General features: G+C 44.1%; 1 protein-coding gene and 1 non-coding gene across 5 annotated transcripts; both read right to left on the minus strand.

The window, feature by feature from the left end:
* Positions 1–1318: 1318 nt before the first annotated feature.
* On the minus strand, positions 1319–26356 carry LOC136332062 (zinc finger protein 615-like). 4 transcript variants are annotated; one of them, XR_010730590.1, is made up of 6 exons: positions 26095–26247; positions 17802–17995; positions 16350–16476; positions 15981–16076; positions 2109–4387; positions 1319–1976 (listed from the first exon to the last, which is right to left on the minus strand). XR_010730590.1 is itself a non-coding variant. In XM_066271314.1 (5 exons), the coding sequence occupies exons 2-5, from the start codon at positions 17814–17816 to the stop codon at positions 2745–2747; spliced, it is 1881 nt and encodes a 626-aa protein (XP_066127411.1). In that variant the 5' UTR covers positions 17817–17995; positions 26271–26356; the 3' UTR covers positions 1319–2744. The 4 variants fall into 4 exon arrangements, 3 of the variants coding, with proteins under 3 accessions (XP_066127411.1, XP_066127412.1, XP_066127410.1); XM_066271314.1 differs by lacking the exon at positions 26095–26247 and adding an exon at positions 26271–26356 and having other exon boundaries at positions 1319–4387; XM_066271315.1 differs by having other exon boundaries at positions 1319–4387; positions 16350–16458.
* LOC136332787 (U7 small nuclear RNA) lies at positions 21074–21136 on the minus strand. The gene has a single exon (XR_010730925.1). It is a non-coding gene; the product is annotated as a U7 small nuclear RNA (small nuclear RNA).
* Positions 26357–27400: the final 1044 nt, after the last annotated feature.

Below are 27400 nucleotides of genomic sequence, written 5' to 3' on the forward strand. Positions count from 1 at the left end.
CAGCTTTCTCAGGCCTTGCCAAACATGCAGACTGTAAAATACAAGCAATTTACAGTATCAGCACACACAGGTGGACAGGTCACCTCATTCAAATTGGTAATGGAATCACTCTTTCCACATCCCTCAGTGTGTACCAACATGGTACTTGGTTGGGGACACACGCTCAGTCCTCATGTTATCAGGGCCTACAATGCAGTTTGGTAAAACCTCTTAAAGGGCAAAGACACAGCCAAGAATCAGCTGCAGGTTGTAAAAACGGTTGGGAAGGCACAGTGGAGATGGAGAGAGGTGGAGGAAATCAGGCTATAGTTAGGAAGCCAGGACTCGGTGTAGATTCACTATTATGATGGGAATGGTGAGATTAAGATGGCGACAGAGTGCAGAATAGAGCAGATTAAAATGAAGTGTCCCTTACAACGTGCACAGCATGAAAAATTAAAAAATATTAGAACATATTATTCCAATATAAAGAACATTTATTCCGCCTGACCTGTGGTGGCGCAGTGGATAAAACGTCGACCTAGAAATGCTGAGGTCGCCGGTTCGAAACCCTGGGCTTGCCTGGTCAAGGCACATATGGGAGTTGATGCTTCCAGCTCCTCCCCCCTTCTCTCTCTCTCCCTCTCTCTCTCCTTTCTAAAATGAATAAAAAAACAAAAACAAAACCCTGGGCTTGCCTGGTCAAAGCACATATGGGAGTTGATGCTTCCTGCTCCTCCCCGCTTTCTCTCTCTCTCTCTCCTCTCTAAAATGAATAAGTAAATAAACAAACAAACAAAAAAAAAAAAAAAAAAAAAAAGGCACAAAATGAAATTTCAGTCTGCATCATCTTTGTTGTTAAACTGTCCTTCTGTTAAAAAATCTCCTGGTGGCCTGACCAGGTGGTGGCGCAGTGGATGGAGCGTCGGACTGGGATGCGGAAGGACCCAGGTTCGAGACCCCGAGGTCGCCAGCTCGAGTGCGGGCTCATCTGGCTTGAGCAGAGAGCTCACCAGCTTAGACCCGGGGTCGCTGGATCCAGCAGGGGGTTACTCGGTCTGCTGAAGGCCCGCGGTCAAGGCACATGTGAGAGGGCAGTCAATGAACAACTAAGAAGTCGCAACGGGCAACGAGAAACTGATGATTGATGCTTCTCATCTCTCTCCGTTCCTGTCTGTCCCTGCCTATCCCTGTCTATCTCTGCCTCTGTTAAAAAAAAAAAAAAAAAAAAAAAAAAAAATCTCCCCGTGGCCCTGGCCGGTTGGCTCAGCAGTAGAGCATCAGCCTGGTGAGTGGGGGACCCGGGTTCGATTCCCAGCCAGGGCACATAGGAGAAGCGCCCATTTGCTTCTCCACCCCCACCCCCCTCCTTCCCCTCTGTCTCTCTCTTCCCCTCCCGCAGCAAAGGCTCCATTGGAGCAAAGATGGCCCGGGCGCTGGGGATGGCTCCTTGGCCTCTGCCCCAGGCGCTAGAGTGGCTCTGGTCTCGGCAGAGCGACGCCCCCTGGTGGGCAGAGCCTTTGCCCCTGGTGGGCATGCCGGGTGGATCCCGGTAGGGCGCATGCGGGAGTCTGTTTGACTGTCTCTCCCTGTTTCCAGCTTCAGAAAAAAAAAAAAAAAAATCTCCCGGCCCTGGCCGGTTGGCTCGGGTAGAGTGTCGGCCTTGCGTGCGGAAGTCCTAGGTTCAATTCCCGGCCAGGGCACACAGGAGAGACGCCCATCTGCTTCTCCACCCCTCCCCCCTCTCCTTCCTCTCTGACTCTCTCTTCCCCTCTCACAGCCAAGGCTCCATTGGAGCAAAGTTGGCCCGGGCGCTGGGGATGGCTCCTTGGCCTCTGCCCCAGGCGCTGGAGTGGCTCTGGTTGTGACAGAGCGACGCCCTGGAGGAGCAGAGCATCGCCCCCTGGTGGGCAGAGCGTCGTCCCTGGTGGGCATGCCGGGTGGATCCCGGTCAGGAGCATGCGCGAGTCTGTCTGACTGTCTCTCCCCGTTTCCAGCTTCAGAAAAAAAAAAAAAAATGAGGTAATTGATCAGTAAAGATAGTACTACATACTTTTCAGTTATTATTCATTGAATATTATAATCTTGACAGCCTACAACTGGCAATAGGCTTTTGCCAAAGAGATTACCTGTGAATTCTCTTGTTTAACAAGGATTAAGGTGGCAAAAGCTTTCAAAAAAATCTCTGCGCCCATGGGTCCTCTCTCTCCTGTATGTTTTCTTTGATGAACACTGAGTCCTGACTTTGTAGTTAAGGCTTTCTCATATTCAAGACATTCATAGGGTTTCTTTCCTATGTAAATTCTGATTGGTTTGGGATTATTTTTGTACAATGAGAATTTTCCACATTTAGTACATGCGAAGGAAGACCTTCCTGAGTGAAATATCTGCTGTTGAATGAGGCATGTTTTCTTCCTTTAAACTTCACCACATTCATTGCATTTGTACAGCTTCTCTGCAGCATGAGTTTACTGATGTATACCTAGAGTACTCTTCCTGGCAAAGCTCTTTGCACATTCATCAAATATATACAATTTCTCTCCCATATGCAGGTGCTGATGTACAATGAGATGACTCTTCATGGTAACACCTTTCCCACAGTCATCGCATATACACAATTTCACTGAAGAATGTTTGCCCTGATATACAGTCAGATCTTCATAGTGAAGCCTTTTCCACATACATTACATACATAGAACTTCTCTTCTGTATGTTTGCTGATGATTTATGAGAAGGCTGTTCAAGGTGATACCTTTCCATACTCACTATAATATATAAGTTTTCTTTCCTGTATGAGTCTGTTGATGTATAATCAGCTTGATCTTTGCTGGGAAGCCTTTCCCACATTCACTGCAGACATAGGGTTTCTCTCCTGTGTGAGTTCGTTGATGTACAGTGAGACGACTCTTCACAGCAAAGCCCTTCCCACATTCATTGCACATATACGGTTTCTCTGAAGTATGAGTTCGCTGATGTACAGTGAGATCACTCTTCATTGTGAAGCCTTTTCCACACACACTGCATATGTAGGGCTTCTCTCCTGTGTGTTTTCGCTGATGTCTGATAAGATGATTCTTTGCTGTGAAGCCTTTTGCACATTCACTGCATATATAAGGCTTTTCTCCTGTGTGAGTCCGTTGGTGTACAATCAGTTGGACCTTCCCTGGGAAGCCATTTCCACATACACTGCATACATAGGGTTTCTCTCCTGTGTGAATTCGCTGATGTACATTCAGACGACTCTTCACAGTGAAACTTTTCCCACATTCATTGCATATATATGGTTTCTCTGAGGCATGAATTCGCTGATGTATAGTGAGATCACGCTTCATAGTGAAGCCTTTTTCACATACATTACATAAATAAGGCTTCTCTCCAGTATGAGTTCGCTGATGTCCAATGAGGCAGTGCTTCATTGAGAAGCCTTTTCCACATTCACTGCATAAAAAAGGCTTCTCTCCTGTATGAGTTCTTTGATGTGTAGTGAGGTTAAACTTCGTAGAAAAGGTCTTCCCGCATAGACTGCATCCATGGGGTTTCAATCCTGTATGAGTTCGATGATGAGCAATAAGACGACTCTTGTCTATGAAGCCTTTCCCACATTCACTGCATTTATAAGGTTTCTCTCCTGTATGAGTTTTCTGATGTGTACTGAGACTACACTTTGTAGAGAAGGTCTTCCCACACAGACTGCATCCATGGGGTTTCTCCCCTGTATGAGTTCGCTGATGGTAAATGAGCCGACACTTTTTGATAAATGCTTTCCCACAGTCACTGCATGTATAAGGTTTCTGTCCCATGTGAATTTTCTGATGTATACTGAACTGTGATGTCTTGAGGAAGGTTTTGTCACATTCAGTGGATTCATACCGTTTCAGCCCTGGATGAATTCTCTGATGTTCAGTGAGCTTGGAATTCCTAGAGAAGGTTTTCCCACACTGACTGCATCTATAAGGTTTCTCTCCAGTATTAACTCTCTGATGATCAGTGAGCTGAGCCATCCTCAAGGCATTCCCACATTCGGTGCATGTGTGGGCTTTCTTTACATTGTGAGTTCTCCATTGCTGAATGACCTGGGACTTATTATTTATGGTTTCGTTACTGACAGGCAATGCAATTTTAGTATAAAATTGTTCATGTTTACCATGCAGAATAGATGTCCCATTTCCATTCAACTCAACAAAGTTCTTTGAGTTACAGCTTCTGTATTGGTTTTCAAAATTTACATTTGACTTTAAAGGCTTTTCATATATCTCAAATATATCAAGATTTTGCTTTAATAAGAAATGACCTTCACTCTGATTAACAATCTTTGCAAACATATCATGTTCACAGCATCCTTCCACACTTGTCTGAACGCATCGACTCTGCAAGTGATGCTGTAGGTGACCATGGACTTTTCTGAGTTCTGGGAAAAAAGAGAATAGCAAATCATTATATAATCTCTCATAACTTTAGTTTGAAATACAACTGTTTTTACAAAATGCCTTCATAGGAAGTAACTATTTAGTGACAATCCTATGTGCTGCAGAATAAGAAATATATTTGGTCTTTGTCCATTAAACCTGTAAATCCCTTGTAATTTCATTACTGATCATTTTTTCTACATTAAAAAAAATAAACCTTTTGCCTGACTGGTGGAGATGCAGTGGGTAAAGCATCAACCTGGGATGCAGAGGACCCAGGTTTAAAACCCTGAGGTCACCAGTTTGAACACGGGCTCATCTGGCTTGAGTGGGGCTGCCAGCTTGGGTTTGGGCTCATCAACATGACTAGACGGTCGCTGGCTTGAAGCCCAAGGTCTATGGCTTGAGCAAGGCATCACTGGCTCAGCCTGAGCCCCCTGGTTGAGGCACGTATGAGAAGAAATCAATGAGAACTGAAGGGACAGAACTACAAGTTCATGCTTCTCCTCTCTCCCTTCCTGCCTCTCTCTCTCACACAAGAAAATAATCCCTCCTCTTTATTTTAAAGATTTTATTTATTGCCCTGGCCGGTTGGCTCAGCGGTAGAGCGTCGGCCTAGCGTGCGGAGGACCCGGGTTTGATTCCCGGCCAGGGCACACAGGAGAAGCGCCCATTTGCTTCTCCACCCCTCCGCCGCGCTTTCCTCTCTGTCTCTCTCTTCCCCTCCCGCAGCCGAGGCTCCATTGGAGCAAAGATGGCCCGGGCGCTGGGGATGGCTCTGTGTCCTCTGCCTCAGGCGCTAGAGTGGCTCTGGTCTCAACATGGCGACGCCCAGGATGGGCAGAGCATCGCCCCCCTGGTGGGCAGAGCGTCGCCCCTGGTGGGCGTGCCGGGTGGATCCCGGTCGGGCGCATGCGGGAGTCTGTCTGACTGTCTCTCCCTGTTTCCAGCTTCAGAAAAATGAAAAAAAAAAAAAAAAAGATTTTATTTATTGATTTTAGAGAGAGGTGTGTGGGGAAGGAGCGGGAAACATCAACTTATAGTGGTTGCTTCTCATAGGTATCCTGACTGGGCAAGCCCAAGGTTTTGAACTAGCAACCTGAGAATTCCAGGTTGACGCTTAATTCACTGCACCACCACAGGTCAGGTGAAAAATAAAAAAAACCTTTCAATAATCACTGAGTTTAGGATAACGAGGTGATTTAGCACAGGGTTCCTAAATAGCATCATGATAGAACTAGTCACTAAAAAGACCAATCAATTAGAAGGCTGGACGTTCAGCCCCACCCACTGACCTTTGAAAAAGGAGGAAGAGCCTAGAGATTAAAGCTCTATAAACACTCTTAACCATATCTGATGATCAGTTTCTGCATTAGTGAACACATCCATATGCCTGGTAGTTGGTTCACCTCAGTTCAATGGGGACAGAAGCTCCTGTACTCAAGAATCCTTCAGACCTTGCCCTATGTACCTATTTATTTGTATCCTTGAAAATAAACTGGTAAGCATAACAAAAGCTGGGGTAGCAATACTCATATCTGACAAAATAAACTTTAAAACCAAGAGTACAGTAAGAGATAAGGACACTATATAATGATAAAGGAAGCAATCCAAGAAGAGAATATAACCATTGTAAACATTTAGGTAGTCAACGTAGGTTCACCTAAATAAACAGCAGATTTTGATAGACATAAAGGGTAAGGTGACCAACTTTTTTACAATGAAAAGGACAAAAATAAATAGAAGAAAACAATATCGTAAACAAAAGAAACACTTTATTCATTGCAACAATAATATACTATAATATGATAAATACATAATAAAACCATTTGTAATATTTTATGTTGTAATTATGTTTACATGCCTATTAATTTTTAATAATAATTGTAAGAAAAAAATACTCATTTAGATACAAATACGTCACATCACACACAATGGATTGAATCTGCATTGATCGAATACAGACATTTACAGATTAGTCTTCCAATATCAAAAAGGAGGACATGTAGGCCTGACCAGGTGGTGGCGCAGTGGATAGAGCGTCGGACTGGGAAGCGGAAGGACCCAGGTTCGAGACCCCGAGGTTGCCAGCTTGAGCGTGGGCTCATCTGGCTTGAGCAAAGAGCTCACCAGCTTGGACCCAAGGTCGCTGGCTCCAGCGGGGGGTTACTCGGTCTGCTGAAGGCCCGCGGTCAAGGCACATGTGAGAAAGCAATCAATGAACAACTAAGAAGTCGCAACGTGCAACGAGAAACTAATGATTGATGCTTCTCATCTCTCTCCATTCCTGTCTGTCTGTCCCTGTCTATCTCTGCCTCTGTAAAAAAAAAAAAAAAAAAAGGAGGACATGTAGGAGGACACTTTTTGAGAGAAGACAGAACTTACAAAAGAAGGACTGTCCTCCCTAAAGAAGGACGATTGGTCACTTTAATAAAGGGAGAGATTGACAGCAATACAGGCATAGTAGGGGATTTTAACACCCTCATTGACATCAGGATAGCTCAACAAGAAAACAGCTGCCTTAAATGACACATTAAATCAGGAATTTACTTGATATTTTAAAGTGCACATGGTACATTTTCTAGGACAGACCACATGTTAGGACACAAAAGAAGTCTCAGTAAATTTAAGAAGACTGAAATCATATCAAGCCTCTTCTCTGAACACAAAAATATAAAACTAGAAATCAACTACAATAAAAAAACAACAACCCTGGCCTGACCTGTGGTGGTGCAGTGGATAAAGCGTCAACCTGGAATACTGAGGTTGCCGGTTCAAAACCCTGGGCTTGCCTAGTCAAGGCACATATGGGAGTTGATGCTTTCTGCTCCTCCCCCTGTTCTCTCTCTCTCTCTCTCTCTCTCTCTCTCCCCCCTCTCTAATAAAAATGAACAAATAAAATCTAAAAATGTAAAAGAAAAATTCCTTTCTTCTCTGAAAAAAAACCAAACTACTAAAAATTAAAAAAAACCCCAAAAAACAAAAAAAACCCCTGAAAAACATTCAAACACTTGGAGGCTAAGTAACATCTTATTAAACAATGAATGGGTTAACAATGAGATCAAGGGAGAAATAAAAAATTTAATTGAAACAAATGAAAATGAACATATAACAATTCAAAATCTGTGGGACACAGCAAAATCAGTCCTAGAGGCAAGTTCATATCATTATAGGCACATCTCAAGAGCAAGGAAAAACTCAAACAATTTAACCCTACACCTAAAAGAAATAGAAAAAGAATAATAAAGAAACCCCACAGGAAACAGAAGGAAGTAAATAATAAAGATTAGAGTGGAAATAAATGACAGACTAAAAAAAAATACAAATACAAAAGATCAATGAAACCAAGAGGTTGTCCTTAGAAAAGGTAAACAAAGATTAAAGAATCTTTAACCAGACTCATCAAGAAAAAAGAAAGGAGAAGTAACAACTGACATCACAGAAATACAAAGGATTGTAAGAAAATATTATGAAGAACTATATGGCAACAAATTGGACAACTGAAGTAAATGGATAAACTCCCAGAAAGACACAATCTTCCAAAACTGAATCTTGAAGAATCAGAAAATCTGAACATACCAATTACAACCAATGAAATTGAAGCAGTAATCAAAACCCCCAGCAAACAAAAGTCCCAGACCAGATGGCTTCATAGGCAAATTTTACCAAACATTCACGGAACTAACACCTATTCTTCTCAAACTATTCCAAAAAATTCAAGAGGAGGAAAGGCTTCCAAACTTATTTTATGAGGCAAGCATTACATAATTCCAAAACCAGGCAAAGACACTACAAAGAAAGAAACTACAGGCCAATGTCCCTCATGAACACAGATGCTAAAATTCTCAATAAAATATTAGCAAACTAGATTCAGCAATACATTAAAAAGATCATATACCACGATCAAGTGGGATTGATTCTGGGGATGCAAGGCTGGCACAATATTTGAAAACCAATAAATGTGATATATCACATAAACAAAATGAAGGATAAAAATCACAATTGTATCAACAGATGCAAAAAAAGTATTTTATAAAATCCAGCACCCATTTATGATAAAAAAAAAAACCTCTTAGCAAAGTGGGAATAGAGAGACCATATCTCAATATAATAAAGGCCATATATGACAAAGCGACAGCCAACATCATACTCAATGGGTGAAAACTAAAAGCTATCCCCTTAAGATCAGGAACAAGGCAGGGAGGGCCACTACTCTTATTCAACATAGTTCTGGATGTCCTAGCCACAGCAATCAGACAAAAAGTAAAAATAAAAAGCATCCAAATTGGAAAGGAAGAAGTAAAACTGTCATCATTTGCTGATGACGTATTGTATGCAGGAAACCCTAGAATCCCCACCAAAAAGCTGCTAGACCTAGCAAATGGATTAAAAAAAGTAGTAGAATACAAAATTAACATTCAAAAATTGGTGGCATTTTATATACTGATAATTAACTATCAGAAAGAAAAATGAAGGAAACAGCCTTATTTACTATTGCAAAAACAACAAAAATAAAGTACCTAGAAATAAATTTAATGAAGGAGGTAAAATACTTGTACTCAGAAAATTATAGGACATTGAAAGAAGAAATTGAGGAAGATACAAACAAGTGTAAGTATATACTGTGTTCATCAATTAGAAGAAATAACATTATTAAAATGTCCATACTACCCAAAGCAATCTATATATGTTCAATGCAATTCCTATTAAAATACCAATAGCATATTTCACAAATCTAGAACAAATATTCCAAAAATTTATATGGAACCAAAAAAGACTTCAAATAGCCTCAGCAACCTTGAGAATGAAGAACAAAGTGGGAGGTATCACATTACCTGATATCAAGCTATACTAAAAGGTCACTGTAATCAAAACAGCTTGTTATTGATATAAGAACAGGCATATAGATCAGTGGAACAGAACAGGGAATCCAGAAATAAACCCTATGCCTTTATGGTTAATTAATATTTGACAAAGGAGGCAAGAACATACAATGGAGTAAAGACAGTTTCTTCAGTAAATAGCATTGGGAAAATTGGACAGGTACATGCCAAAAAATGAAACCAGACCACCAACTAACACCATACACAAGAACAGGGGTCCCCAAACTATGGCCCGCGGGCCGCATGCAGCCCCCTGAGGCCATTTATCCGGCCCCCGCCCCACTTCTGGAAGGGGCATCTCTTTTATTGGTGGTCAGTGAGAGGAGCATAGTCCCCATTGAAATACTGGTCAGTTTGTTGATTTAAATTTACTTGTTCTTTATTTTAAATATTGTATTTGTTCCTGTTTTGGTTTTTTACTTTAAAATAAGGTATGTGCAGTGTGCATAGGGATTTGGTCATAGTTTTTTTTTTTATAGTCCGGCCCTTCAACGGTCTGAGGGACAGTGAACTGGCCCCCTGTGTAAAAAGTTTGGGGACCCCTGCACAAGAATAAATTCAAAATGGATAAAAGCCCTAAATGTAAGTCACAAAACCATAAAAATCTTAGAAGAAAGCATGGGCAGTAGAATCTCAGACATCTCTAGTAGCAATATTTTTGCTGATATAGCTCCTCAGGAAAGTGAAACAAAGGGAAAAATAAAGGGACTACATCAAATTAAAAAGGTTCTGCACAGCAGAAGACACCATAAACAAAATAAAGACAACCCACTGTATGGGAGGACATATTCACCGATACATCTGACAAAGAGTTAGTAACCAGAATTTATAAAGAACTTATAAAATCAATACCAGGATAAACAATTCAATTAAAAAATGGGCAAAGGGCCTGATCAGGCAATGGTATAGTGCAGTGGTCAGCAAACTCATTAGTCAACAGAGCCAAATATCAATAGTACAACGATTGAAACTTCTTTTGAGAGCCAAATTTTTTAAACTTAAACTATATAGGTAGGTACATTCCTTATTGAGGTAGCGCTCGCATGTGGTATTTTGTGGAAGAGCCACATTCATGGGGCCAAAGAGCCACATGTGGCGCACAAGCCACAGTTTGCCGACCAGGGGTGTAGTGGATAGTGCGTTGGCCTGGGACACTGAGGACCCAGGTTTGAAACCCCAAGGTCGCCAGCTTGAGCATGGGCTCACCAGTTTGAGCACAGGGTTGCTGGCTTGTGTGTGGGATCATAGACATGAGCCCATGGTCTCTGGCTTGAGCAAGGGGTCATTACGCTGGACCCCTTCACCCCCGTCAAGGCACATATGAAAAAGCAATCACTGAACAACTAAGGTGTGGCAACTATGAGTTGATGCTTCCCATTTCTCTCCCTTCCTGTCTGTCCCTGTTTGTCCTTTCTCACTCTCGCAAAAAAATAAAAATAAAAAAGCAAAGGACCCAAATAGACACTTCTTCAAAGAGACCAATAAAACAGGTATATGAAAAAATGCTCAATGTCACTAATCACCACAGAGATGCAAATTAAAACCACAATGAGAAACCACCTCATACCTGTCAGAATGGCTTTCATTAACAAATCAAACAAGTACTGGCAATGATGTAGAGAAAAGGGGACCCTCCTGCACTGCTGGTGGGAATGTAGACTCATGCAGTCACTGTGGACAACAGTATGGAGTTTCCTCAAAAAATTAAAAATAGGCCCTGGCCGGTTGGCTCAGTGGTAGAGCGTTGACCTGGCCTGCGGAATTCCCGGCCAGGGCACACAGGCGAGGCGCCCATCTGCTTCTCCACCCCTCCCCCTCTCCTTCCTCTCTGTCTCTCTCTTCCCCTCCCGCAGCTGAGTTCATTGGAGTAAAAGATGGCCCAGGCGTTGGGGATGGCTCCTTGGCCTCTGCCCCAGGCGCTAGAGTGGCTCTGGTCCCGGCAGAGCGACGCCCCCTGGTGGGCGTGCCGGGTGGACCCCGGTCAGGCGCATGCGGGAGTCTGACTGTCTCTCCCCGTTTCCAGCTTCAGAAAAATACAATAAAAAAAAAGAAAAAGAAATAGTAGTTAGTAAATTTTCTCCATCAATTTCAACTGATCCTTAAAAGTAGCATCAATATGCTTTTGCAAATCTAAATTTTTCATAGTTGAGTTTCCATGATTTAACAAATGCTTTTTAACATTTTCCCAAGGGAAATAATATTATTCCAAAGAATAGGGGTAACACAAAAAGTAGTTATGTTCTGCCCTGGCCGGTTGGCTCAGCGGTAGAGCGTTGGCCTGGCGTGCGGGGGACCCGGGTTCGATTCCCGGCCAGGGCACACAGGAGAAGCGCCCATCTGCTTCTCCACCCCTCCCCCTCTCCTTCTTCTCTGTCTCTCTCTTCCCTTCCCGCAGCCAAGGCTCCATTGGAGCAAAATTGGCCCGGGAGCTGAGGATGGCTTTGTGGCCTCTGCCTCAGGCACTAGAATGGCTCTGGTTGCAACAGAGTGACACCCCAGATGGGCAGAGCATCGCCCCCTGGTGGCCATGCCGGGTGGATCCCGGTCGGGCGCATGCAGGAGTCTGTCTGACTGCCTCCCCGTTTCCAGCTTCAGAAAAATACAAAAATAAAAAAAAATAAAAATAAACCACCTCAAGGTCATTGGCTTGAGTATGGGCTCACCAGCTTGAGCATGGGGTCACTGGCTTGAGTGTGGGGTCACAGACATGACCCCATAGTTGCTGGCTTGAGGCAATAGGTTGCTGGCTTGAGCAAGAGGGTCACTTGCTCTGCTGTAGCCCCCAGGGTCAAGGCACATATGAGAAAGCAATCAACAACTAAGGAGCTGCAATGAAGAATTGATGCTTCTCATCTCTCTCCTTTCCTGTCTGTCTGTCCTTATCTGTCCCTCTATCTCTCTCTTGCTGTCTCTGTCACACACACACAAAAATACAAAGGGAAAGTAATCAATTTAATTTTTTCTTTTCTTTGGAGGGGGCTCGGATATGATAATTTTTTCATTTTTAAAAATTTATTTATTGCCTGACCTGTGGTGGTGCAGTGGGTAGAATGGTGACCTGGAATGCTGAAGTTGCTGGTTCAAAACTCCAGATTTGCCCAGTCAAAGCACATACAAGAAGCAATCAATGAACAACTAAAGTGAAGAAACTGAGTTGATGCTTCCTGCTTCCCCAACCCCTCTCTCTAAAATCAATACATAAAGTCTTAAAAAAAATTTTTTTTAATTTTATCTATTGATTTTAGAGTGAGAGGAAGGGAGAGAGAAAGACAGGAACATTGATCTGTTCTTGTATGTTCCTCAACTGGGGATTGAACCCTGAAAACTTTGTGGGTCGAGACGATGCTCTACCAACAAGGTATCTGGCCAGGGCCAAGTTTATTTTTACACCCTAGCTATAAATAATCAAAAAATACAGTCAAGAAAACAATTCCACTTACTACATAATGAGAAAGAATATTGTACATAGGAACAAATTTAAGAAAGGGGAGTGTAAAACTTTTATTCTGAAATTTAAAAAACATTTTTGGAAGAAATAAAAAACCAAATTATGTAGAAAAATACCCAATTAACTCAAATTAGAAGAGATAGTATAGTTAAAATTACTACCCAACTGAGATACAGATTCAATGTAATGTAATCTCCATCAAAATACTAGCTACTAACTTTTTGCAGAAATTTACAAGTTGACTCTAAAATGCAAATGGAAATTTAGGATACAGAAGTCAAAATGATCTTGAAGGAGGCCTGACCTGTGGTGGCACAGTGGAAAAAGTGTTGACTTGGAACACTGAGGTCACTGGTTCGAAACCCTGGGCTTGTCTGGTCAAGGCACATATGGCAGTTGATGCTTCCTACTTTTTCTTCTTTCTCTCTCCACCCCCAAAAAAAGGGAATAAATTAAAAAAAATTCCTAAAAAAATAAAAAATAAATCATCTTGAACGAGAATAGAGTTGGAGGATTCATTTATTCTGATTTCAAAACACAATACACAGACATAGGAAACAAGGCCACGATGGTAATATGTACTCAAAAAATGTTCTCGGCCCTGGCTGGTTGGCTCAGCGGTAGAGCATCGGCCTGGAGTGCAGGAGTCCCGGGTTCAATTCCCGGCCAGGGCACACAGGAGAAGTGCTCATCTGCTTCTCCACCCCTCCCCCTCTCCTTCCTCTCTGTCTCTCTCTTCCCCTCCCGCAGCCGAGGCTCCATTGGAGCAAAGATGGCCCGGGCGCTGGGGATGGCTCTGTGGCCTCTGCCTCAGGCGCTAGAATGGCTCTGGATGCAACAGAGCAACGCCCCAAAGGGGCAGAACATTGCCCCTGGTGGACATGCCGGGTGGATCCCGGTCGGACGCATGTGGGAGTCTGTCTGACTGCCTCCCCGTTTCCAGCTTTGGAAAAATGAAAAAAAAAAAAAAAAAAGAAAAAAAATGTTCTCAAATTCATTGTGGTGATGGTTGCACAACTATGTGAATATATTAAAAAACCAATGAACTATATAATTTAAATGTATAAGTTGTACAGTATATGAATTAAATCTAAGAGGAACTATTAAAAATATGATGTAAAAACAAAAGCTTTAAGGAAACAAATGAAGCCTGAGCAGGTGGTGGCGCAGTGGATAGAGTGTTGGACTGGGATGCAGAGGACCCAGGTTCGAGACCCTGAGGTCGCCAGCTTGAGCGTGGGCTCATCGGGTTTGAATAAAGCTCACCAGCTTGAGCCCAAGGTCACTGGCTCGAGCAAGGGGTTACTCGGTCTGCTATAGCCCCATGGTCAAGGCACATATGAGAAAGCAATCAATGAACAATTAAGGTGTCTCAATGGAAAATTGATGACTGATGCTTCTAATCTCTCTCTGTTCCTGTCTGTCCCTATCTATCCCTTTCTCTGACTCTCTCTCTGTTAAAAAAAAAAAAAAAGGAAACAAATGCAGCAATAATCTCTAAGAATGAAGATAAATCCGAATTAGAAAAACTAGAAAGGAAGCCATTTGAAGAACATATAAGTTATGACCTAGTTTGGGCTGGAACTCCTGTAGCATGTTAACAAGACCCGTTATTGCCTGACCCGCAGTGAATAGAACGTTGGACTGGGATGTGGAAGGACCCAGGTTCGAGACCCCGAGGTCGCCAGCTTCAGTGCGGGCTCATCTGGTTTGAGCGAGGCTCACCAGCTTGGACCCAAGGTTGCTGGCTCCAGCAAGGGGTTGCTCGGTCTGCTGAAGGCCCATGGTCAAGGCACATGTGAGAAAACAATCAACGAACAACTAAGGTGTTGCAACGTGCAATGAAAAACTAATGATTGAGGCCCTGGCCGGTTGGCTCAGCGGTAGAGCGTTGGCCTGGCGTGCGGGGGACCCAGGTTCGATTCCCGGCCAGGGCACATAGGAGAAGCGCCCATTTGCTTCTCCACCACCCCCTCCTTCCTCTCTGTCTCACTCTTCCCCTCCCGCAGCCAAGGCTCCATTGGAGCAAAGATGGCCCGGGCGCTGGGGATGGCTCCTTGGCCTCTGCCCCAGGCGCTAGAGTGGCTCTGGTCGCAACAGAGCGACGCCCCGGAGGGGCAGAGCATCGCCCCCTGGTGGGCAGAGCATCGCCCCTGGTGGACGTGCCAGGTGGATCCCGGTCGGGCGCATGCGGGAGTCTGTCTGACTGTTTCTCCCCGTTTCCAGCTTCAGAAAAATACAAACAAACAAACAAACAAAAAAAAACCTAATGATTGATGCTTCTCATCTCTCTCTGTCCCTGTCTGTCTGTCCCTGTCTATCCTTCTCTCTATCTGTCTCTGTAAAAAAAAAAAAAAAAAAAGACCCGTTATTGTTCATCAGAAGAAATATATACACCTTTAAGAAGAGAACTCAAAGAGAAAAAAAGAAAGAAAGAAAAAGAGAAAGAGAATTAAAGAAAGAAAAAGAAAAAACAACAGAAAACAAGAAGAGAACTCAGTATGTAGGAAACAGCCCAGGTGATGCCAGGATAGATAGAATTTATAACGTCTAGTGTAGAAAGAGAAACTATATTTATGAATACATGGAGGGAAGACGTTCCTGCTCTCACACAGACAATGGGAAGTCAGAGGCTGGCTGCCATGACAACGAGCACGATGCACAGGAAGGAAGCGCATATTAGACAACACTGGGGGAGACGTCAGTATGGGAGTTTATCTCACAGAACAGAAGGAGGGTCACGCATGGGGCTGAGGACACTTTTCAGTGATGAGGAGCATGAAGAACCGTGGCGGGAGAGGGGTAGGACAGACATGAACGCAGCCCGGAAACCAGGCTATCAGGGGGACACAGCGTCCAAGTTAGGGTTGGATGCTACGGAGAAAAACCTACCCCCCAAAACTACAGAAAGATCCAGAGGTAAGAAAAAAGTGATGAATTCACACTTGTCTTTCCAGAGAGGCTAGAAAGTGAAATTTCATGGGAGGGGGGGTAACACAGGCAGAGACACTGTGGCCATGGACAAAAAAGAGGAAGATCTGAGAATTCTAAAAAGCAGAAAACTATGCAAACTAAAATAGACATAGAATAAACAAGGGTTAGAGCTCAGAAGAGAAGAAAGGGGGAATGTTTTCCTCTAAACTTCTACAAAGAGAAAGGGTTCTCATACGTGGAGAGGAGTTCTGAGTTTCCTCACTCACTGTCACGGCTCTGACTACACTATGAGTTCCTGGCCCCCCATTCTGCTGGTTCTCACCCACTCACCTAGACAGACTAGATGCTGGGGCTCATCCCCTACTGTCCACGGTTCTGTCCCTTGTTCCAACTTGGAGAGCTCGTCTGGTTTGCTGGCTTGATACCCTGCTTGCGAAAAATGAAAGAACACTGAGACATACTGCATTGGGCTGGGGTCTGTCAAGAAGACAGAATGTTACATTTCAGGAAAGAAACAAGTTTCACATCTGTAACACAAAGATTTTTCTCTCAGAAGAGGGGACATTCCACCCTCTTGTCTGGGGAAAGAGAAGGATCTGAGATTCTATCATTCCAGAGAATTGTTGTTATTCTAGAGTTAAGCAACTAAAAAGACAGTAACAGAACACCTTCTAAGTGACACAGGGGAGCTGTCCTCACCCACTGACACCAGGTGGCTGTAGTTCTCCAACATCACGTCCCGGAACAGGTCCTTCTGATCGGGGTCCAGGAGCCGCCACTCCTCCCGGGTGAAGTCCACGGCCACATCCTGAAACGTCAGGCATTCCTGTAATAACACTGTGCTAGTTAATGGCATGATGTGCTTTAGATGTTATAGAGGAAATGTTAGTTTTCTGCTCATTTTCACTTTATAAGATGCATCTACAGAGCAAGTGGGTTTTTGTCTTTTTTTTTGAGAGAGAGAGAGAGAAAAGAAGGAAGACGGTGAGAAGCATCAATTTGTAGTTGCTTTCACTTTAGTTGTAGGTTGATTGCTTCTCATATGTGCCTTGCCTTGGACAAAGCAGTGTCCCCTTGTGCAGGCCAACGACATTGGGCTTTTTCATGCCAGTGACATTTTGGGCTCAAGCTGACGAGCTTTGGGATTGCATGGATGATTTCACTGCTCAAATCAGTGACCCTATTCTGATGAGCCTGTGGGCTTCGAACCTGCAACCTCAACCTTCTTTATTGACACGTTATCCTCTGCGCCACCAGTCAGGCAGAGTGGGGTACTATTTTAATATATAGTTGAAAAACCACATGCCTAATAAATACAGTGTGTCCGTAAAGTCATGGTGCACTTTTGACCGATCACAGGAAAGCAACAAAAGACGACAGAAATGTGAAATCTGCACCAAATAAAAGGAAAACTCTCCCAGTTTCATACCTATTCAGTGCAGTTTGATGTGGGCTCACGCACAGATTTTTTAGGGCTCCTTAGGTAGCTATCCTGTATAGGCTCTACAGACTCATCACTGACTGATGGCCTACCACAACGGGGTTTCTCCACCAAACTGCCGGATTCCTTCAACTGCTTATCCCACCGAGTAATGTTATTTCTATGTGGTGGCGCTTCGTTATAAACGTGCCGATATTCACGTTGCACTTTAGTCATGGATTTGAATTTAGCGACCCACAGAACACACTCAACTTTCCTCTGTACCGTCCACATCTTGACTGGCATGGTGTGGGTTGCTCCGCTGTATACGTGGTGTTACATCATCATCTGCACATGCGCACATGCTGCCACATCATCCTACAGAAACTGGGAGGGTTTTCCTTTTATTTGGTGCAGATTTCACATTTCTATCGTCTTTTGTTGCTTTCCTGTGACTGGTTAAAAGTGCACCATGACTTTACGGACACACTGTACTATTTTGTAATTGTGCATTCAGTTATCCATGTGCCCATCCAATTAGAAGATTCTATAATGTGAAAAAGTTAAATGTTCTGTTAAACTAGAAATACCACATTCATATTTTTGAAAGACGATATACACACACTCACACACGTAAATGTAAACATTTCAGATTGATGGAGTTGGTTTTTTATAGGCCTCTACAAATCCATTAATGAAAAGAGAAAAGGATAAAACAAACTCAAATTCACCTGAGCCTGGAGCATTTTCTTCTGTCCTTTGAAAACAGCTAGCAATGAGGAGGCTGTGTGTTGGCGTGTTGTGGGTCTGCTCAATTTTAGCTCAGAAACCTGTCTTCAGTCGGGTGTGTTGTGAGAATTGCTGACATCCAATTCTATAACGTCTTCCTGCTCCCCGTGATTCTATTGCTCCGGGAAGTCAGGACCTGTGGATTGAGGAGAAAATTCAGTGACTGGTACATTTCCTCTGGGCCCAGATGCACTCACCCTCACAGTGACCACAGTATCGCTAGTGTCTCTTTCCATCATGTCCCCGAAGTTTATCCTTCTGGCCAATAAAGCCTCAGCTTCCAACTGTGGTGGAGGACCCCCTTATCCTGTGGAGTTTAAGTGGGGTGACTGTCAAAGGAGCCCCGGGCTATGACAGCCAGCCCTGCACCATCCTCAGGGGCCGGGGAGTCTCAGGAAAATCACTCACACAAAGCTGACCACATGGAAGGAGGGGATGGGGCACTGTTTTCCTTAAACCGTGTGTGCTCGGATTCCTCCTCAAACGATTCTGCACACCCCATGACTGCACCCATTTCTGGGGGGAAACAATGCACTGGGCACAACATCAGCACCGTCTCATAAGCAATAATGATAATACCTTAGGAGGTTTAAAATACATAAAAAAACAAAAGGACACAGGTTATAAATAAATTGGAGGGTGGGAAACGAACTTGAAGTGCTTTAAGATCCCTGTATTGTCGAAGAAAGTAAAAATACCACTTAACACAAGAATTTAACAAAATTCCAGGTTCTGTATAATCTCTTATGTCAGGATGAAAACTAATAATTGTCTTAAAGTACATAATTTCCATGTTAACAGATGAAAAAATTATTTTTAAAAAAATCATCTAAATATGGAAAAATAAAAATAAATAAATTATGGAAAAGAGAATAGGGGCTAGTACAATGCACTCAGATGACTGTTTTAAACAAAGCATACTAAACGTATATTAGTATACATAGATCAGCCCTGGCCATGCCTGACCAGGCGGTGGCGCAGTGGATATGGCATCAGTCTGAGGACCCAGGTTCGAAACCCTGAAGTCGATGGCTTGAGGGTGGGCTCATCTGGCTTGAAAACAGGGTCACCGGCTTGAGCACGGGATCATAGACATGACCCCAAGGTCACTGTCCTGAGCATGGGATCACTGGCTCGGCTAGAGCCCCCTGGTCAAGGCAAATATGAGAAAGCAATCCATGAACAACTAGGGTGCTGCAACTATAAGTTGATGCTTCTCATCTTTCTTTCTTTCTCCAGTCTGTCTGTCCCTGTCAGTCTCTCTCTCACTAAAACAAAACAAAACAAAAAAACCCAGCCCTGGCCAGATAGCTCAGTTGGTTAAGAGTATCATCCTGATCACAGAGGTGACTGGTTCGATCCCTGGTCAGGACACATTCAGGAACAGTCTCTTTTTCTCTCTCTTCCCCTCTCACTAAAATCAATAAACAAACAAACAACAAAAAAAGATATTAAAAAACAAGGATTTTAGTTAATTACATTAAATACAAATGCTTCAAAACTGTCACATTAAATTAAAAATTTCAACCAAATAACATGCTAGTATAGGTGACACATCTGAAACATAATTATATGGAAAGCTTAACATAAGAGATTAGGAAAAGATAGATTATGAAAAAAGTCACCACAAATAATCTGGTGTAACCATATTCTCAGAATAAACTGACCAGAAAACCCAAAAATTACTACAGAGAAAGAGAAACAATGTTCACTACTGAGATGTACAATTTACCACCTTATAAAAGCCTATGATTCTGATGCACATAGCCTTAAAATGTTTACGGTAAAAATGAACCAAAACCCCAAAATAAACCCAGACTAAGAATTCAACAGACAAAATAAAATTTAAGGCCCTGGTTGGTTGGTTCCGTGGTCGAGTGTTGGCCTGGTATATGGACGTCCCAGGTTCAATTCCTGGTCAGGGCACACAAGAAGAGCGACCATCTGCTTCTCCCCCCTCGCCCCCCCCATCTGTTCTCTCCCTCTTCCCCTTCCACAACCAGTGGCTCAATTGGTTTGAGCATCAGCTCCAGGTGTTGAGGTTGGTCCAAGTGTCAGCCTCAGGCACTGAAAATAGCTCAGTTGATTTGAGCATTGGCCCCAGCCAGGGGTTGCCTGGTGGATCCTGGTCTGGGTGTATGTACAAGGAAGTATGTCTCACTATTTCCCCTCCTCTCACTTAAAAAGAAATAAAAATTTAAATTATCATTTTTAAGCCTGACTTGTGGTGGTATAGTGCAGTGGTCTCCAACCTTTTTTGGGCCATGGACCGGTTTAATGTTAGAAAATATTTTCACAGACCAGCCTTTAGGGTGGGACGGATAAATGCACAAAATAAAATTATGTGACTGGCATAAAAACTGTGGTATTTTTAAATATAATTGTTAAACTTTTGAGACAAGTGTCAAGAGTGAGTCTTAGACGGATGTAACAGGGACTCTGGTCATTTTTTTAAAACAAAACGTTCAGACTTAAATATAAATAAAACGGAAATAATGTAAGTTATTTATTCTTTCTCTGAGGACTGGTAGCAAATGGCACACAAACCGTAACGGTCTGCGGCCTGGAGGTTGGGGACCACTGTTATAGTGGATAACGTGTGGACCTGGAACGCTGAGGTCGCCGATTTGAAACGCTGGGCTTGCCTGGTAAAGGAACATACAGGAGTTAATGCTTCCTGTTCCTCCCCCTGCCCTTTTCTCTCTCTCTCTTCCTCTCCCCCTACCTCTCTAAAATGAATTTAAAAAATTAATAAAAAAGTAAAATAAATGATAATTTTAAAGAATACTGGCCTTGGTCACTTGGTTGAGTGGTAGAGCATCAGCCTGGTGTGTAGATGTCTGGGGTTCAATTCCCAGTTAGGGCACATAAGAGAAGTGCCCATCTGCTTCTCCACCCCTCCCCCTTTCATTTCTCTATCTTTATCTTTTTCCCTCCTGCAGCCAGGGCTGAACTGGAGCAAGTTGGCCCTTGGAACTGAGGATGGCCCCATGGCCTCCACCTCAGGCGCTAGAATGGCTCTGGCCACAACAGAGCAACATCCCAGATGGGCAGAGCATTGCCCCCTGGTGGGCATGCTGGGTAGATTCCGGTCAGAGTGCATGCGGGAGTCCGTCTCTGCCTCCCCTCCTCTCACTAAAAAAATAAAATAAATAAAAAAATACCAAAAATATTTCATAAGTAGCAAGAAATGTTTTTTTGTTTTGTTTTTTTTTTTGGCCTTCCGGCAAACGCCGGAAGACCTACTAGACAAATTCAAAAAGAGCTGTAAGCACTTAAGTAGCAAGAAATGTTGAGAGAAATTTTAACAGAATAAAGTAATTGGAAAGATAGACTGTGAAAATGACTCAGAAAATGAATCATTTTAAAGATGTTAAAAAAAGTCTCCAAATGTATATACATATCCAATGATATCTTTTTTTTTTTTTTTTCATTTTTCCGAAGCTGGAAACAGGGAGAGACAGTCAGACTCCCGCATGCGCCCGACCGGGATCCACCCGGCACGCCCACCATGGGGCGGCGCTCTGCCCACCAGGGGGCGATGCTCTGCCCATCCTGGGCGTCGCCATGTTGCGACCAGAGCCACTCTAGCGCCTGAGGCAGAGGCCACAGAGCCATCCCCAGCGCCCGGGCCATCTTTGCTCCAATGGAGCCTTGGCTGCGGGAGGGGAAGAGAGAGACAGAGAGGAAAGCGCGGCGGAGGGGTGGAGAAGCAAATGGGCGCTTCTCCTGTGTGCCCTGGCCGGGAATCGAACCCGGGTCCTCCGCACGCTAGGCCAACGCTCTACCGCTGAGCCAACCGGCCAGGGCCTCCAATGAAATCTTAATCAATATTGTAAACTGACAACTATATACACCTTTATAAAATGTTGAAAAACTTGCTCTATCAGATATGAGGGCTTAAAGTTACTTTAATTATGAAAGTACAATATTAAATAGAAATTGTACACTTGAAAAGTTGGACAAACAAAACACAATGCCGATGAACAGACTCATGCATAGATAGAGACGTGATGGCACAGGACGCTGTGCGGAGAAGAGGGTAAGAATGGCCTTTTAAAAAATGGCCTGACCAGGCAGTGGCGCAGTGGATAGAGCGTCGGACTAGGATGTGGAAGACCCAGGTTCAAGACCCCGAGGTCACCAGCTTGAGTGCGGGCTCATCTGGTTTGAGGAAAAGCCCACCAGCTTGAACCCAAGGTCGCTGGCTCCAGTAAGGGGTTACTCGGTCTGCTGAAGTCCCACGGTCAAGGCACATATGAGAAAGCAATCAATGAACAACTAAGGTATTGCAACGCGCAATGAAAAACTGATGATTGATGCTTCTCATCTCTCTCCATTCCTGTCTGTCTGTCCCTGTCTATCCCTCTCTCTTACTCTCTGTCTCTGTAAAAACAAAACAAACAAACAAAAAATGGTTCTGGGACAATCAGCTATTTGTGCTGGAAGTGGGGGATAGAAAGATAAAACCCAATCTAAGAAAGCACACAAATATCATTTTGGGGGACAACTATCAATGTCAATGGGAGCGGCACAGCGATAAAATTTTAGCCTGAAAAAAAAAATTTTTTTAGCCTGACCTGTGGTGGTGCAGTGGATAGAACATCGACCTGGAGTGCTGAGGTTACGGTTTTGAAACCGTGAGCTTGCTCAGTCAAGGCACATAGAGAATCAACTATGAGTTGATGCTCTTCACTCCTCCCCCGCCTTTCTCTCTCTAAAATCAATAAATAGCTTAAAAAAATAAAAAAAATAAAAATAAAAAGACCAATACCTGCATGCATTTGTAGTGAGACAAAAAAAAAAAAAAAAACCCATTGCAAAGTATATAAAAAATTAATGGGCAGGCCCTGGCCGATTGGCTCAGTGGTAGAGCGTCGGCCTGGCGTGCAGGAGTCCCGGGTTCGATTACCGGCCAGAGCACACAGGGGAAGCGCTCATCTGCTTCTCCACCCCTCCCCCTCTCCTTCCTCTCTGTCTCTCTCTTCCCCTCCTGCAGCCAGGGCTCCATTGGAGCAAGGTTGGCCCAGGTGCTGAGGATGGCTCTGTGGCCTCTACCTCAGGCACTAGAATGGCTCTGGTTGCGACAGAGCGACGCCCCAGATGGGCAGAGCATCGCCCCCTGGTGGGTGTGCCCAATGGATCCCGGTCGGGCGCATGTGGGAGTCTGTCTGACTGCCTCCCAGTTTCCATCTTCAGAAAAAAAAATACAAAAAAAAAAAATTAATGGGCACCTGACTGCTGGTGGTGCAGTGGATAGAACTTGGACCTGGGCTACTGAGGGCCCAAGTTCAAAACCCTGAGGTGGCCAACTTGAGTGCAGGTTTATCTGGCTGGAACACAGGCTTGCCAGCTTGAGCGTGGGATCATAGACATGACCTCATAGTTGGTGGCTTAAGCTCAAAGGTTGCCGGCTCAGTAAGGGGTCACTGGCTTGGCTGGAGCCCCCACCTCTGTGAAGGCATGTATGAGAAGCAATCAGTAAACAACTAATGAGATGCAACTATGAGTTGATACTTCTACTCTCCCTTCCTGTCTGTCTGTTCCCCTCTCTCTTGCTAAAAATAAAGAAATAATAAAAATTTTACAAAATTAATGGGAGTTATAAATCATATTAAACAGACTATTTTAGTCTTAAAGAATACTATAAACATTTTTATGTCATTAAATTTGAAATCCTGGGTGAATTGTATTTTATTCTACCCTTCTAGAAATGGTTAATTCCTGACACTGTAGCAGGTGAATTTTCCAGGTTGGCAACAGGACACAGATGTCCACTACAACCCCACCTTCCTATTTTGTATTGGAAACTTGAACCAATGCATTGAGAGAAGAATAAACTATAAACATTAGAAGGTAAGACAAAAGAATTAAGGTTATATTCAGACAATAGTTCAGCAATGTGGAAATAGATATTCAAAGAATTACTTATTTCAAAGAGAAAATGTTCCGCCCTGGCCAGATAGCTCGGTTGATTAAAGGTTGCCAGTTCGATCTCCAGTCAGGGTACCTATAGGAACAGAATGATGTTCCTCTTTCTCTCTCTTTTCCTCTCTTTCTAAAAACAATAAATTAAACATTAAAAAAGAGAGAGAGAGAATCCATAGCCTTCCACCGCTTGAGTGTAGGGCAGTTTTCCCTCCCGTTAATTAAACTTGTGTTGTTTGCAGTTTGGCTTGTTATGAGTAATACCACTATGAATTTTTTTTTTTTAATCGGAGAGAGGGAGAGAGAGAAACGTCGATTTCTTGTTCTACTTATTTATGCATTCATTGGTTGAATCTTGTATATGCCCTTATCAGGGACTGAACTCGCAACCAAGTAACTAAGCTTATGTCATAGTAACTCAGTCAATAGTGATGGGAAGAGGAAGCACTGCCGTTGACTCAGCTGGACCAGGACTTACTGATACACAGAGATATGGGTACCTTACCAAAGAGATAGATATTAAATAAAATGGAGAATCTGTTCACAAAGAAGAAAGTGTGAATGCCTATCAGGCAAAAAAGCAACAGTGTGCGTTGCTACATATTTACAGGTGAGAGCAGGTATTGGCAAACAGTTCCCGCAAAAGGACAGATATGTATTTTCAGCTTTGAGGGTTATAGATCTCAGTCACAAGGACTCAATTCTGCCTTTGCAGCCCAAACACAGCCACACAGAGTGGCTGATCAGATGGTGTGGCTGGATTAGTCTATCCACTGCAGTTAGTCAATCCCTGTCAAAAGATTTAAAAAAAGAGGGCTTCTAAGTACTTGTCCTGGGCTTTACCACCTTCTCTGAAGTTTACATGAAAGATATTTATTCTCCCAAAATAGGGGCACATCTGAGCCAGAACACATGTAAAGAATTTTCAGTCCTACCCCACTTCAGTTGGAGCATCCTCCTGATACACCAACTTTGCAGATTCAGTCCCTGATAAGGGCACATACAAGAATCAACCAATGAATACATAAATAAGTAGAACAAGCCTGACCAGGCGGCGGCGCAGTGGATAGAGCATCAGACTGGGATGCGGAGGACGCAGGTTCGAGACCCCCAAGGTTGCCAGCTTGAGCACGGGCTCATCTGGTTTGAGCAAGGCTCACCAGCTTGGACCCAAGGTCTCTGGCTTGAGCGAGGGGTCACTGTCTGCTGAAACCCCATGGTCAAGGCACATATGAGAACGCAATCAATGAACAACTAAGGTGTTGCAACAAAAAACTAATGATTGCCCTGGCCGGTTGGCTCAGCGTTAGAGCGTCAGCCTGGCGTGCAGGAGTCCCGGATTCGATTCCCCGCCAGGGCACACAGGAGAAGCGCCCATCTGTTTCTCCACCCCTCCCCCTCTCCTTCCTCTCTGTCTCTCTCTTCCCTTCCCACAGCTGCAACCAAGGCTCCATTGGAGCAAAGATGGCCCGGGCACTGAGGATGGCTCTGTGGCCTCTGCCTCAGGCGCTAGAATGGCTCTGGATGCAACAGAGCGTCGCCCCAGAGGGGCAGAACATCGCCCCCTGGTGGGCATGCCGGGTGGATCCCGGTAGGGCGCATGCGGGAGTCTGTCTGACTGCCTCCCTGTTTCCAGCTTGGGAAAAATGAAGAAAAAAAAAATAAAAAAGAAAAAAAAATAGTGATTGATGCTTCTCATCTCTCTCCATTCCTGTCTGTCTGTCCCTATCTATCCCTCTCTCTGTTTCTGTGTAAAAAAAAAAAAAAAAAAAAAAAAAGTAGAACAAGAAATTGATGTTTCTCTCTCTCCCATCTCTCCGATTAAAAAAAAAAAAAAAAAAAGAATTTTCATAGAGGTATTACTCATAAGAAGCCAAACTGCAAATAACACAAGTTTAATTAACAGTTGGATAAACTGCCATATACTGAAGCGGTGGAAGGCTATGGATTCCGTCCTGTCCAAAAGCAGAGGTTGGAACCTCATCCCAACCACCACCCTGTGGGGCTGGGACTCCAAAGCTGCAGCCTCACGACACTCTCTGGACCACAGATACTGACCACCCACCCTTATTATTCCCACAGCGGGACCAGCCACCTTCACGTGAGGACCATCCACCCCCGGCCCCAACGTCCCTGAGCCCCTTAAATCCTGAATCTGATCCTGACATCGCGATCATCCTAGATACAATTTCCATCCGTTACAAACAGTATGACCCGCAAAGACCATGCCAGTCGGGACACGGTGGTTGACCTCTACAGATTCTTAATCGCCCTGACTCCAAACCATAAAACCAGCGAGACAGTCACCTGGTTCCACCCAAATTCCTTGGAGCTCCTTCCACACGACTCCTCCCACCCCCACAATTCCAGGGTCCACACTGCACCACTTCCACTCTGGATGTCACATACTCTGTGATGTGAGAGACAAACCTCCCACGAGACAAAATTTTTCCCAAACCATCAAAGGACAAGAGCGCAATGACCTGACTTTTTGCAGCCCACCAGGAGAGTCTAAACTTTACATTTCCACGAACTATTCAGTTCCTTGAAACGTCGCTCAGAGAAGTCGTCAGCTTACGGCGGCCGACGAGGATCTGAAGCATTCGAAGAAACGGGAGCGATTTTCCGCCACTCCCCACCGAGGTGCGGTGTCCGCGCCCGCTCGCTCCGCGGTGACGCCAAGGGGGCGGTCATGTTGGTAGACCCGACGCCAAACGAGGGAAAGCGGCGACTTGGAAAGCAGTAGCAAGAAATGGCTGGAAGATGAGAAGCTCCTGAAGTTATTTCGTTTCCTGGCACTTTGACTCTTGTGGAAAATGAGTATATTTTCGGAGACTGGAGCTTCCCGAGGCAAATAAGGAGCGAGCTAAATTGCGTTCGGCGGGGTGGGGCAAGGAGGGTCTTTTGGACGCTGCCCTTGTCATACACACACTTGGTATAAAATTGAAACAAACAAAACAAGTTTCATAACAGTCAGGGCCCCAAGTGTCAATGTGTCGGCAGAGATGGAAATCCCCAAAGAGAAAAGGTCATACATCCGGTAGACGGACACCGAGGGGAAGCCTCTGGCGGAAATTTTCTTGCAGTAAGTGGTTTTTAAGAACTTAAAAAGGTTTCGAGAAACTGATGTGAGGCTGGCCATCACTCCGGGGGGTTGGCTGAAATTAGCTGAGTTTGTCACTGGGACAGGCCTCGGGGAAAAGACACTGAGTGAGGCCAGTAACAAACGGTGGTGGAATCCAATTAATACCTGTGTTAATTTCTCAACTTGACAAATGGACCATGATCATATATAATGTGCACATGAGCAGTAGAAAGAAGGGATAAACTCTTGAGAAGTATCTGCTGACTTTTGTGTAAATATAAAACTTCCCCAAATAGTTTATTAAAAATAGATCTAGGCCCTGCCTGGTTGGCTCAGTGGTAGAGCGTCGGCCTGGCGTGCAGGAATCCTGGGTTCGATTCCCTGCCAGGGCACACAGAAGCGCCCATCTGCTTCTCTACCCCTCCCCCTCTCCTTCCTCTCTGTCTCTCTCTTCTCCTCCCACAGCCAGGGCTCCATTGGAGCAAAGTTAGCCCCTGCGCTGAGGATGGCTCTGTGGCCTCTGCCTCA

Source organism: Saccopteryx bilineata, chromosome 3 (genome assembly GCF_036850765.1).
Source record: "Saccopteryx bilineata isolate mSacBil1 chromosome 3, mSacBil1_pri_phased_curated, whole genome shotgun sequence".
NCBI lineage: Eukaryota > Metazoa > Chordata > Mammalia > Chiroptera > Emballonuridae > Saccopteryx > Saccopteryx bilineata.